The 14,983-nt window shown below is 40.4% G+C and overlaps 1 protein-coding gene across 4 annotated transcripts in view; it reads left to right on the top strand.

Moving 5' to 3' along the window:
• LOC144773622 (transient receptor potential cation channel subfamily M member 2-like) overlaps window positions 1-14,983 on the top strand; it is a 1,628,848-nt gene that overhangs the window by 437,794 nt on the left and 1,176,071 nt on the right. For all 4 annotated transcript variants that reach the window (XM_078658771.1, XM_078658770.1, XM_078658769.1 and 1 more), the window contains exons 12-13: window positions 5,332-5,453; window positions 12,274-12,633. In XM_078658771.1, coding sequence (XP_078514897.1) covers window positions 5,332-5,453; window positions 12,274-12,633 — 482 coding nt within the window. The remainder of the gene's footprint in view (window positions 1-5,331; window positions 5,454-12,273; window positions 12,634-14,983) is intronic.

Here is a 14,983-nt window from a genome sequence, read left to right as displayed (position 1 = left end):
CCATTAGTCATGATATTCAGTTCAAACTGTAGTACCTGGCTCTATGGGCATTAGGCTTCATGCCAATGTAGCTGGGGGTGTCTAGTTACAATGCGCAAGTTCTTTAGCCTTTTGTATTTCAAAGTGATGTTCACTGATAGGAAGTAGCTTTTCTCACACAAAACATTGGAACCCCTCTAGCCAATAGGATGTCACTGGCCTGGATTATTGATTTAGGGAATCACAAGGGATAAGGCTAGCCATCAGGTTAGAACAAAAATATTCCTTATTATTATGTTTGGGCAAAATGAAAGACAAAACATATATTGTGTTGAGACTCTTTAGTAATGCCTGTAAATGATGTAATAAAATTATATTACATTAATACAGGCAAAAAACAAGTCACAAAACAAATATTTGTTCTTTAATTTCTAGTATCCATACAGGTCAATGCCCATCAGAAACGGAAATGTATAAGGCCATCGCCAAGAAGGTGCATACCTTGCAGTGCAGCATATTCTGTTGCAAGAGGTAGGAGGGCCTGCGACGCTGGACCAAGAAGTCATCAGAAATCCAGCAAGAAAAGTTCTCCCAGTGTGTGAAGCATGTGCACCTCACCCCGACCCCACAAATGGTATGCATCCTTGTGGTGGCCAATACGTAACTTGATGGACAGTTGAGAGCCCAACAACAGCATCAATGGGGTAAGTTCCAGTGTGAGTTCAACGTATGCAATAACTATTTTTTGTTATGAAAACTAATTTTGCCATCAACATTAAGGTTGACAAAGGTCTAATGCAGAAGCAGAGCTCTTGAATGTGTAAGTTTGCTACAAGGTGCATGAAGATATGTTTTGTATAGGATTTTGTGGAAAGTGATAACACCTGATTTCTGTTCACTACCAAAGGACTTGTTTTAGTAGACACATGCCTGCCTGAACAACAAATATAAATGGGTTTGATGCTATTTGTAAGGGCCAGTTGTACCAAGCAGGTCTTTATTGTCCCAGGTGTGATGCTCCTTCACTATTGTGAATATTGTACGGTTAGCCCTATTACAGCTGGCATAGCATAAATGCTCTAATGATACAGTAGATGTTCCAAACATCACATTGGTAAGTTGCTTTTATACATAAACAAGAGTGAGCAAGTGAACTAGTATGTCTAGTATCATCGGATTAAATGGCTACATTTTAGATTCAAAACATAACATGCCCTAATGTGCTTTGATTACAAAATACTATTTCACGCATGTTAAAAGTGACAGATTTGCATGATTTCATACTACCTCACATGTGTGTATGTAAGACAGTCTGTTTTTAAAAAAATATTTGTGAGCGGTTTACAGTTTTTGGAACAACACAGATAGGAATGTGTACACATTGCTGACACTGTAACATATACCCAAAACCATTTTTCAATGTCGTTTGTTGTGCCCATATGATAAATCAATGATGGAGAAAAAAAAGAATATTTAAAGGTTCCATCACATATTAGTAGGAGTGTTCTGAAAAACTCATAATGAGGCGCTCATTAGTCAAATGTATAAATGCGTCAAGGTATCATATGTTGCATATTGTGGATTACATATAAATCCTTGAAGGGGGAAATTATATATGAATTAGTATATGGAATATTTACTGTGATGTTGTACCAATGTTCGATTAAAGTGAAAGCCATCATATTTTGTAAACCAATTTCACAATGGTAAAACAAACTTCAAATACCTTGATATATTCAGGAGTCAAATGAGAACATGTTTTTGCTCCGTAATGAAGCTGATTTTAAATGTATCAAGGCCTATGTATTTGACTATGTTGTAGAAGTCCTTTGTAAATCCACCCAACAAAGTTCCACTTAATGTCTTCGACAGCATAGGTATCTGCAGAGAGTGTGTTACATTGATAAGCTAATCCAGTGCAGAATCTAATTAATATTTTTTGCATTTGAAATCTACTTTAGTAACTTTAAGTAAGTGTTACCATTGTGAAATGGCCAACCAAAGGAAACACTATTTCAGTTTATACAATTAATGCTACAACATTGCAGTATTCGTTGACAAACATTGATTCCTATTTTACTCCTTTTGAATGTGAATATTACAGATTTCTGGTCTTGTAAAGGTATTTTTGGTTAATATCCTTTTTTTGTGACATACTTTCACTATTCTAAACAACATAGCCCAATCATTCAGATGTGTTAAACAGTTCCTGCAGAGAAATAAAATCTGGTAAGAGACAAGAACCTACATGAGATAGGTGCTACCATGGGTAAAATTGTGACTAAATAGTTTCTGAAAACATTGCCTACATGCAGGAGCTCATGCTAATGTGCAACCACATTTTGAGACGATTGAAGCCGGTGAAAAATTAAAACTTGTTAAATGTTTTGTGATTAAAGTTCATGATATGTTTCAATTACACAGATACAATAGTCCTTGTGTATATGTCATTACAGCATCTTCAGGAGCAGGCGTTGTAGACATTGGCTTCTTAGGCCAGGATGCAGCTAGCCACTGTGGTTTGGATGCAGAGAATACTGACACCGAGGGACCCAGTGGCACGGAGGCTGAGGGGACTGCAATGGAGGTCTCCAACTCAACATCATCAACTTCGGAGGCCTCCACATGGGAGTAGTACCTAGTGGTGGCAGAACTTACAGGAACTCTACTAACTGCATCTTTGTCCGCCACCCAGATAACAATAGCCACCCTCCCTCGTGCTACCCTCACAGTTGGTGAAAGCTGCCCCCTTAAAAGGGGTGGCATTATAGCCGCGCTGAGTGAGGAGGCTGTCAACCTCTTATGAAACATCTCCATAGGCCAGACTGCACTCCTGAATGCCATCTTGGGGCTTTCGTTGCCATATGCAACAAATGGTAGCCTACCTGAAAAGCATACACAGTGCTATGCGAGGCCTACAGAGGTAATTTCAAGGTCTAGCCTCCTCACTGCCCACAGCCTCCCATTCATCCCAACTTTGTGCCTCAACTCCACCCCTTCCCCATCACAATTCCCTATTCCCAGCTCTGTTCCACCGTACACTAACACCTTTGCACACACCTACTGTAACACACAAGTAGCACACCCACACATAAACACAAATACTCCAAAAACACAGACTTCTCCCAAACAGCAGACATACACCACATGCACCACACCCACAGATGCCACAGCTACACCTACACCCCTTACCACTGCCACCACTACTAGCACACCCACTCCCACCACAACGGTACACCCACAAACACCATCAGCGGCGGGATGCCTGGCTTTCACCTTGTGGACACCCTGCCGGGGTTTCTCACAGGGGAATACCAGGACGGGTTCCCTAAGCAAGCGCCAGGATGCCCTTTGGGTGACAGGTTTGCGCTATATAAGTACACTTACATTTACATTTACATTTACATCAGCACACCCACAGCTACAACAAGCACACCATGCACATTACACACACCACCACCAGCACACCCACAGATACCATACCTACCACCAGCACACTCACAGACACCACACCCAGCACCTCAATAGCACACACACACAGAAACACACTTTAGATACAACGCCCAGGAAACACAAATAGCCACACCCAAACTTACAATACATACATCAGACACACAGGCAACTGCACCCTCAACTTACACGTGCATATCAGACACTGCCACTCCCTCTACTTCCCAAACCCAACTTCCTGCCGAACATCCTATTTTCCCTAAGAAGATTTATTATTTGGCCCTACCTTAACCCCTTCCAAACCGTAACCTCCCTCTCTTAAATTCAAAGCTCCCTCCCAAATCCCAGCCAACCCCTCCCATACCCGAAAACACTGTTCCCATACCCCATCCCACCTCTCCAAAAGCCAGAACTACACCTCCCAAACCAAAGGCACCCCTCCCAAACAGAAGACAACCCCTCTCAAAACAAAAAAACCCAGCCCCAAATAAAATCATTGAGCTGCCTGGCTCTGTGCTTACGTGATGCCCCTTCCGGAGCAGGATTCCCTTGGCAGTGCTCTGGACATTTCATTGTAATGTTTATGTTTTGATTTATGATTTATGAGACACATATCTCACTGGTTAAATAAACCAATATTTTGATTTCACAAAGTTGACTGAAATTGCAGGACAAACAGCACATGTATTCTGATGTTTAATTTGTTAAGTGTGTACCCTTTTTAAAATGGTATGTGATGGTCATTTGTATTTAGGTGCAGCCATTCATCGTGATAACGGACACCAACAAATAGATGTTTGGAATTATTTTTTGAAGTGTTACTACAGGTAGATTATTGGCACCTTGATTACTGATTAGAATACACATATATGCCTTACACCTTATAGAATTATGTGACTGTTGATACAATACAGGACTTGCACTAGACAAGGGGAATGTGTACATTGTTGAACATGTTGAATGATTCAAATTTGGGACTGACATTGATTTTACATGTACTTAATAAATTAAAGGGTACATCTTGTCTGATGCACTTTCTACATGATGTTACATTTCCATTATCCCAATGATGTGCAATACATAAGTTTTTAATTTAACAATTTACGCAATTTAGTTCAACAAACCTGTATGGTCAAATTTTTTAGGTTTTCCATTGATGTCCTTTTTATGTAAGAGTCCATTTTATTTAAGACAGCTTTCACCAAATTTAGAAATGCTATGTAATCATACAGGTATGTTCATAAAAATGTCTTAAACGTCAACATTATACACATATGCATTGCACATTAGTATGCCATTGCATGCATGAAATATTTGAAAATTCAGGAGTCCTGAGCAAATGTTATCACCACAGTCACATCAGCAGGAAGTTACATTATGATTGGCCCAGGAGACAAAGTGGCGCGCATTCCTCAGACAGGCGCTTTTCACTATGGCACCATTGACAGAACTTATGAATTCTGACTGAGGTGGCTGCACTTCAACAGGCTTTCCTCCATGGACACCCCAGCATCTAAATAAAGTAGGCAGACTGCCTAGTAGGCAGACAGTGAATTTTCAAAAAAGTGAAGGCAGGACCATTACTGCAGTATTAACTTATTGAAGTAACAAAAGTGTATTTTGACCTGGGTGTCTTTTTTTTATAATTGTTGTAAAAACTTTGATGTGCTACCCTCCTCTTCTCCATGTCAACTTCTTTCTGCCAGGTATGTGATGGGCACACTCTCCACAGTTCCAGCTGGTTAGGTTTTACTATAAACCTCTCTCAATTCTTGTTAGGCATTCTTTGTTTATCAGTCATTTCCTAGATGAACCGTGCTTTTTGCATATGTGCTACTGTTGCATGAAAATGTCGGTAGCCATGCTAGAATGTCACTTGCATGTCAACCTATTTCTTTGCAGCATCACAAAGAATGGATCACATGGAAAATGAGAACTGGACCTACCATCTCGAACTGGCAGTGTTATGGAACCGCCTGGATTTAGCAAAAAATCACATCTTCAACAGTGGGTGGAGCTGGAAGGTGAGAGAAGCTGAACTGTTTTAAATTGCCCCTGTACCCTCTCAGAGTCACACATTTCAATATGGCTGGCACCTGGGGTGACTAGATAACAAAATAACCAATCCATAATCCTTGTAGTCATGCTATTGAGCAGCATCTTCTTCAGGAGTCTCTACCTTTGTTTGGTCACTGGCTGCAGGTCATGAGTGCGGTATTGTTGTGAAGAATCTACAGGTGGTATCTTTGATCACTTTGTTCACTCAGTGATTGCTAGTTCTGATTATATTGAGCCATCATGTAGCAGTTAGTGATGATATGTATTGGTCTCTGTGTCAAGTCTTGCTTATGAGTTTGTGGGGTATCTAATGATGGAGTCTCTTATATCTGTCTTGGGTCATTGGTATGGTACTTCTGCTGCTTGTCTCTTACATCGCTGCCTTTGGTTACTGAGTGCTATACATGATTATATTATCACTGTGCACTAGCTGCTGCTCAAGTCTTTTATCTCTGTTTTGAGTCACTGAGGCCTGGTCTTATATATGATGATATTGTGTGGTTATCTGTTGCTAGATTCTTTTTATCTGCCTGTTTTCTGGGTTTTCATGTCATATGCTGGCATTCTTTATCTTTTAGAGGAGTCATAAATGGGCATAATTGATCCTTTTTTATTTATGTTCAATGCAGCCAGTATATCTTGCATTCTGTTTGGGCCATTATTAGGTAGTCTTGTTTTTTTTATCTATTGTTGATATCTTGCCCTCTGCGGGATTCCTGAAACACTTCTTTAAAATATGTCTTCTTAACTGTAAATGTTTGCCTTTCTTCAGTAAGGCCTGGAGAAACACTTAAGACACATACTTGGCAGCCTAATTACAAGGCTACAATTGCCAATTTCTTTTGGTTCTGATGTCAGTGTTGTCACTGACCATGTCATGAGTGATGGAATATGTGAAGTCATAAGCAGTGCATTGTGTGGGCACCAGTTATTGTTAGATCACTAACTCTAAAGGCTGAATTTCTCTGTTTATTTACAAGTCGGCCTAACTATAATGTCCCTGTAACCATTGCTTTTTTCATTGAATTAAATATATAATTCACTGGAAAAAAACCGGTTATAGTAATGTAATTTTTAGGGTCAGATTACACTTGGACAACACCATAGAAATTCAGCAGTTATAGTTACCTGACCTAACAATCACTTTTGCCACTGCAATGTACTGCTTATGACTTCACATATTACATCACTCATGACATGGTCAATGACATAACTAATGACATCTCAAATTACATCACTATTGACATCACTGATATCCTCATCCAGTGATTTTGAGTGTTTTCTAAAGGTTTCTGAGTGTTGAACATATATAAAAAGATATGTGGGTGTATGGATGAGTGAGTGGGTGTGTGAGTAGCGTTATGAGTGAGTGAATGTGTATGTTAGTGTCTATATGGGTGAGTAAGTGAGTGTGAGAGAGGCTTTATGAAATACTATGTGGTTGTCTCAATGACTGTTTAGGTGACTGAGTACATGTGTTAGTATCCCTGGGCCCTATTCCCAAAAGTAATCTGAGACAAAATCCTAACTTTACGACTTTCGGTATTCACAAAAGGCATTTAGTAGTATTAAAGTTAGGATTCCTATAATCTTTTCCATGGATGACACAGTCGATCAAAACTGTCAATCACGACAACACTGTTAACGAGAATACCACTAATGATAGCTTCAGATACAATGCAATCAATGGCATTCTCTAAGGCCATGATATCTTCCACACTGACGATGGCAACACTGTTGATGAGAATTGATATATTGAAAACACCAAAAAAAGTCCTGATTTCCGATAAGGTTATACCAACATGGAAGACTCAGCTTAAGGAGGGCTTTTCAGACCAGCACACAGCCTATGCAGTTATAAGTAAAATACCAGGAAGAAGAATACAAAGGGAGAATCTATACAACAGATCTGGGGCACATACATAACCAGAACTTCCATTTTCACCATTGAATGTTCTGAATTTGCCAGGATACCTGCTCTTGACGCCTGTTCCCAACAGTTTGAAGTGAATTGTGCCCTTATTCCTCCATGCCACATTGTTTGGAAGATCTGCTCAAGGTCCCAGTGCAATTGGTGCAATTGGTGTTGCTGTGAGGAGTCTTGGGATGTGACTGTGACGATAAGGAACATTTTCAACATTTACATCAGAAGCAGGAATTGTTGAGGAGTACACATGTGGGGAAATAGTTTGGGAGGACACTAGTAAAGGAGATGAAATATATTACTGCCACAAGGCATGGTCTATTTTGGCAAAAGAATCATGGGTGTGAGATCGGCATCTGGGGCATCTTCAAGATTTACATCAAAAGTCAACATTTTCGGGGTTTAGGCTTCGGGATACGTTTCAGGATATTGTTGTGACTAGACTAGATTATTTTGCAAATATCAGATTTTAGGCAATTTCTCTACTGCATCAGGTTATTTTTAACTCTTTTTTTTTTACGGTAGGGTTACGAGGTATATTTGAATATTGCTCTGGGAGCCCATTCAGATCTGCACCTGAACTCTGAATTGAAGTTGACCTCATTAGGAGCATTTGGGTGTAGTTGTGTCGACCCTTTGTAGTCTACACTATAACTCTGAATTTTAGATGCAGAATGTTTACAAAGGTGATTCAATTTCATTGGTAGGTCAGCAGGGACATTTAGGTCTGGTTCTGGGACCTGAGCTGAGCCAGGGTATCTCTAGTCATTGATGGATTCAGTGTAGTTTAGAACATTCTGTCAAAAGGACAATAAGATCTAACCTACCTGGGAGGTGGCATGCTTCATCATTGCAACCAGGAACTATTGACTTTAGTCTAAAGGTAGGTGTGCTTTTACAGATTATATTTATATTATCTAGGCGTTCTTGTAGGCTTATAATGAGAAAAGCGATTGGATAATTATTCAGGGCCAGTAGCATGGAAGGACCTAATGAGCAAGACCAATGATTTAGAGAGAACTCTTTTGTGAATGGCCAACAAATGCAATTCTCTAAGTGCTTTATAAGCTGAACTTTTCCTAGGAAGTCTAAGCACAAGCTTAGCTGCTGAGTTTTGAACAACTTCTAAACTGTGAAGAAGATGCTAAGTAGAGGCTGTTAGTAGTGCAATCTTGAGGTTATAAGCACAAACAAATTATGTTTTCCTAGCGGCCAATGGAAGAAAGTCAAGAGATGTTTTAAATATTTGATGAAAGAAAAACACGCTCCCGCCAATGACAATACTTGTAGTTGAAAGGACAGAAAATTTCAAATTTAACCCCTACGTTTCTAGCCACCTCTACAGGCCGAGGGGAAGGAGGATCAGGGTTGGGCTACCAGATTTTAGTGGAGAACAGATTGTGTTTTTCAAACTAGCGCATTTCAGTTTTTTCTATTTTTCATTTCAAGTGATTATATTCCATCCTGTGAATAATCTCAGTTAGACTGTTTTTAAAGTTCAATTCTGACCTAAAAGAGTTTTTGTCCAAAGATAATATCATTTGAGTATCATCGGCATAAGAAGTAGTCAAAATACCAATTTAGATGATCACTGATATGAGAAGGACCATGTTCACATTAAATAAAGAGGTTGTGAGAAAGGAGCCATGTGGGACAACAAATGATACATCTTTTTCATCAGATGAAAACTTCCCAATAGATACTGATTACCTTCTATCTGCAAGGAAGGATTTGAGCCAGGACCAGGACTTGTCTATGATCCCAATTTCAAAGAGAATCTGAAGGAGTATTGAAAGTGAGACGGTATAAATGCTGCTGAAAGATATAATAGAATCACAACAGCATTATGACCACCATCCAGCATCAAATGTATAGTATCTAAGAACCTTAGATTTTTCTAAAAAAGTATCCAATTGGTCATTTACCAGTTTTTCCGGTATCTTTTTAGGTACAAGAAGACGCGATATTGGCCTGAATTTTGCCAAGATCGAAAAATCAGCCGGCACTTTTACTAAAAAGAGGTTTGACCTCTGCCACGTTCTAAGGCACTGAAACTACTGCCAAAGAGAATGAGGTGTTCCGTATATTATTGATGACTGGATTAACAACTTCAATCGCCTTATGAAAAATAACAGTTGGCAAGGTTCTCGCAATGAACCAGATCTCTAGGTGAGGATGGCCTGTTCTGATTGTAACAAAGAAATAGGCTGAAAGATGGCTAGAAAGCCTGAGTAATCCCTTGAGGGTGGTTCAACTCTGGCAAGCTAAATGTAAAGCCCTTTTGCATCTCTCAAGGCCAGGACCACCCAGGGGGTCAGCACCCCTGTGTAAGGACTGTTTTACACCTGTGACTCCTCCATGAAGTAAGGATCATGTGAGCAGTCTAGTCATAATTTACGTCCTAGGAAACCAGCATGTGCCTGGGAGGTTTTCAGTGTTTTGATCGAATACACCTCATTATGGATACAGGGTTCCTGTTGAGCCATCTTACACAGGATTCATTCTAAGAAACAGGTACTATGAGACGAAGCTGAGCGAGACCGCTCAGAGGATAGAAACTGTAGGAAGAACACTACTGCTGGTTCATGTCCCGTTGCTTGATAAATGTACGACATTACCACAACTTGAACTATGTTCGCAGCTCTCAAGCCTGTTACTCAGCTTAAAGAGACCTTTTGAGAGACAACTCGCATCTAACAAGTTACAGCTTGCACTAGGAAAGCAAGTAGCTTGTTTCCATTTTGGCACTGCTGATGTTCTCAATGTTCTGTTATATTAAAAGCTGTTCTGAGCAGGTGATGTTCACGCTGCTTCTGATGTGGATGTTTTAAGTTTCCACTGAGCCTCTGTTGCTAACTCTTAGCTTTGACAGCCTCAGATCTGCAGTTTTGATTGTGCAATCTTCCTGCCTGTGTTAAGAATATATTATAAATGCTTTGAGTTAAGGAGAAGCCTCTTGTTACTGTTGAGAGCATGGTGATGCATGATTTAGAATCTCCCATCTGATGGATCTTTGTAAGTTGACAGAAACGAAAAGGGAGTTAACAATAATGAAACATTTCAATTCTTGTGTAGCCCAATTTAACCAACAATAAAAATTAGGAATCAGTAATTGAAGTTAAGTACCTTTATTACCAATTAATCAGTCCAGTAAATGTTCATATCATAAGCATATTAAAAATACAAGATTACAGCTGGCAAACCTATATCGCAATTGGTTCAGTCTTGATAGGATAAAATACAAAATAGTGAGAGTCACTGCAATACAGAAACTGAAAATTAGAAATAGGTGTTACATAAAGATATTCCGATTCTCTCTCCTAAACATGAATAAGTTCTGCAGTCATCAAATCTAGGTTCTAAATTAAAATATGAGGATAGCTTAGGGGGGGTCTCAGAGACATTTGGGAATGCGAGAAGATGTCACCAAAGTGAAGACTTCAGTAGAAGTCTCCCAGAATTGGAATAAGTGTTTAGCATAAAGCTTGACACTTGGAAGAATAAAGGAAGCAGAGAAGCCTGTACCCCTCAAAGGCTGAGCGAATCTCCTATAACTTCTGCCAGTGTAAAGAGTAATTAAAATGAACAGAAGCTTCAGGAACATCCGTATCTCTTTGCCATACCTCCTAGAACGAAACATCTCCCTTCTCGTGGTGTGCATAGGCAGCAGCAACTCAATTTCCCATCCCAGAAAGATTCGCTAACCTTGAGCGTCTCCCATGCTTGGTACACGATGAATAGGAGGCTTCATCTGCTCATGTTGTCTCCATGTTTCTTGCCAAGATTTCTCTTCTCAGGCTTTACTGTCAGTAAACTAAGACATACAAAAATACTCCTTTTCGCTAGGAAATGTATTCATAAGCACGCACCTGCAAAAGAAAGAACTTGCTGACCAAGCAAAATATGTTTCAACCAAAGGGCCAGATGTATCAACATTGGATTTTGCAAGTCTATAATAGAGAATTTTACTGTTTCTCTATTATAGACTCGCAAAATGCAATTTATGTAGGTTTTGTAGGTTTTGCAAACAAAATTGCGATTCTTACATATTCATTAATAGCGAATGGCAAATTGCAATTCGCTAATAGGGAATGCCTTCCCATTCATTTCTATGGGCCTAGAGGCCCATAGGAATGAATGGGAGGATATTCGCAATTTGCGAGTACCAAATAGATACTCGCAAATTACAAATGCATTTTCAAGGGTGACAGGGGGCCAAAGGGCCACCCTGATGCACCCCCAAAAAATGTAAGAGTGCACATATATCGGACATAGATGCCTTAAGGATATGTGGGTGCGCCACATGGTATTTTTCTAGGAATTTGCTAATTACCACCAACCACCACCAACTAGAAGTTGGTGTTAATTTGCGATTCCCAAAAGCCTAGGTAATCGCAAATAATTACCCATATTGCAAATTCAAAATGTTTGTACATTGCAAAACACATTTTTGTGTTCGCAAACAGGATTTTTACTGCTAGCTTCTTAAGGCTTCCTAAATGTGTTTGCATTTATTTATAGAAGGACAGCCTATAAATAGTAAAGCATTGGTGTCCTTCAAACTCGACATATTCAGTACACAACTTTCAATCCTGTGCTCATGGACTGTACTGCAATAATGAACAACGAATATTGTCTCTCAAGTGATGCTGTTTTTGTCTTGTATAATGTCTATTTTCCTCTTGAATTGGCTCCCAGTTACCGCCTAACCACCTTTTCACATGTAGCCCCAACTGTTTCAATTTACAAACTGTTCTTTGCGCAGCATTTCAACTCACCTCCCTGAATCAATCAATACATACAGAAACACAGACACAAGTGCCACCCCGCAGATTAACGGATTGTCTCTTTTATCTTTACAGCCTGAAGACTTGTACCCAGCGCTTACTCTTGCTCTGGTTGAAAATAGGCCGAATTTCGTGCAGCTTTTCCTGGATCAAGGTGTCAGCCTGCAGGATTATCTGACAGAGGAAACTCTAACCCACCTGTATGATACTTTAGAGCCAAAAAACCTCTTCCGTCGGAAACTGGAGAAAATCAAGAAGGTCAACAATGAGACTCTTGAAGGTGTCAAACAGGAAGGTGTCAAAAAGGAAGGTGTCAAAAAGGAAGGTGTCAATCTACACCACGTTGGAAAGGCTCTGAAAAGTTTGTTGGGCAAATTCATAAAACCCCTCTATTCCACAACAGAACCACGGGCCGCTGTCGAAACCACACCCCAGGTAGATCACCAGTTCTGCCGATACTTTATTATTAATTACATCATCTTTTAACCCATAAATATGTTTTCCAGTTGATGAACGAGGATCCTGACTATCAGTAAAATGGGTATTGTGTTTGTTGAGAAATCTCCAAGGCATAGGGATAAGGTCTCCTCAGTAGCTACGGCAGCGTTCAGTGGATCTTAATTAAGCGTTCAAATTGTGTAATTAGAATTTCTTCCACAAATTGTGACTGACTTCTACATCTTTCAGTATTGTTTTAAAATAAAATTAATAGTGACCGTAGGGGATAGGATTGTTAAACTGGAAGAGAGATCATAGCCTTATTCTGAGCTGGAACTGAGCTTCCGACAAGCCAAACCACTCCGATGTAATGAGTGCTCCGCTCCCACTTTGCTCACCCGTGGTAGCTATCTTGAGCGGCACGGCTTTCTTCGGAAAAATGGTTGTGGCATGTGTGCCAGAACAAACCAAAATAAGCATTTTCGGTGCATCAGATTTTGGCTTTCCTGTTTTTGTTCTGAAAACATAGGGGCATATTATCAAGGACGGCGTTAAAATAATCGCCGGTTTAGCAGCAGAAAACTGCTGCTAAAGCGGCGATAATGGGCTTGATGATATGCCCTGAAGAATTCCAATAGAAGCCCAGGTTCTGGTGTTAACATGGGCTTCTATTGGAATTCCCAAGGGCATTTTATCAAGCCCATTATCACCGTTTCTGCCGCTAAACCGGCGATAATTTTTAACGCCATCCTTGATAATATGCCCCATGGACCTTAGTTGCAAACCGAAATATGGCAGTGTCAACACTTTTCTTCTATCAAAAAGAATCACCCGTAGAACCAATGGGAGATGCAGTGGATTCAGAAATTCGCCATAAATAATTTGCAAAAGCTTTCACTTGATCTTTTTTAATGTTATATTTATACCGTAACTATGATTGCCATTACATCAGGGATAACATAAGTAAACAAGCCTTTGCAATGCAATCGGTCTCGCCTTTGGGAACTTATAAGCATTTAGCGATGCACCACATTATTTAACATTACTGTAAGGTAGCCGCGATCACATTATTTTCAGCACAACATCCCCAGTGGATGGTAATCACCACAACATAATGACGACTCATCGACTTTCGGTGATTTTTATAGATACAGTTTATTCTTTTATTTTTTTTATATTTCTTTTTATTGAAAATAAACAAACAAACATAACAATTGCATTGGGGATATATCAGCATTATTACAATTGTGCTGGGAGTAGTGGATGTCTCGCATACAGGATACAAATACAAGATAAAAACTTGGAATCAAGGGGAGTCCAGAGTATCCAGATCTAGCCGCCTGGCATGGGGGGCACAAATATCTCCTCGGTACACATTCCAAGGCCCCCATACCTGTAACCACTTTTCCGGGCAGCCCCTTGCAATATATACAGCGCGTTCCCGAAACATACACCAGTCCAGGTCTTGAATCCACTTGGCGCTCTGAGGTGGCTGCGCAGCTCCCCACAACTGAGCGATATTGCGCTTGGTGATCATACAAGCCAGAGTAACCCATTGCTTCAGGTACTGATTAAGATCTGTGGGCTCCCAAACATTTAATAAGCATCTGCGCGCCTCTAATCTGACCTCACGACCCAAGACATCTCGCAGAATATTGTGAGTGGCGCGCCAATACGTTTGCACTCTATCACAGTGCCACAGTATATGTAAGAATGTAGCAATCTCTCCACAACCTCTCTTACATTCTCCACTTGTACTCCAACCCATCCTCACCAGACTCGGACCAGTAACATACGACCAATGCAGAATCTTCAATTGTACCAGACGCAACCTCATCTGAATGGCCACAACCCTGGGGGAAGATACAGCCTCAACCCAATCCTCATCATCTAATACTAATCCATCGGTCAACCACGCCTCTCTAATGTACTTCAATGGGTCCTCTATATGGTTGATCAGTTTACGATAAATCAATGAAATGGTCTTTTCAGGGATGTGCCCATCCAGAACACGGTCCTCAAGGGGGGAGGCATCCGGGAGGGTGTCTTCTGGCAATACATGAGAGAGGAGGGCATGTCTAACCTGGAGATAGCGAAAGCGTTCATTATCGTGGAGGTGGTGACTCTGTTGGAGTGCCTCAAAGGTCAGGATCTCCCCTTTCCCCCAAACGTCCTTTATCTGGCTAATTCAAATCAATTCCCACTTATCAAAGCCCTTGGTCGTCCACAAATTGCCCAGCTTGGCGGAGCTAAAGAGGGGGGTGGCGAGAGTCAATCTCCCATCCCATCCCAGATTTCTATTAGCCGCATGCCAAACCCTGACCGCGTGTGCAGTGGGGCCCATCAA

Source organism: Lissotriton helveticus, chromosome 8, assembly GCF_964261635.1.
Source record: "Lissotriton helveticus chromosome 8, aLisHel1.1, whole genome shotgun sequence".
In the NCBI taxonomy this organism is placed as follows: Eukaryota; Metazoa; Chordata; class Amphibia; order Caudata; family Salamandridae; genus Lissotriton; species Lissotriton helveticus.
Note: the sequence above shows the minus strand (reverse complement) of the source record. Positions and strands in the feature narration are given on the sequence as shown.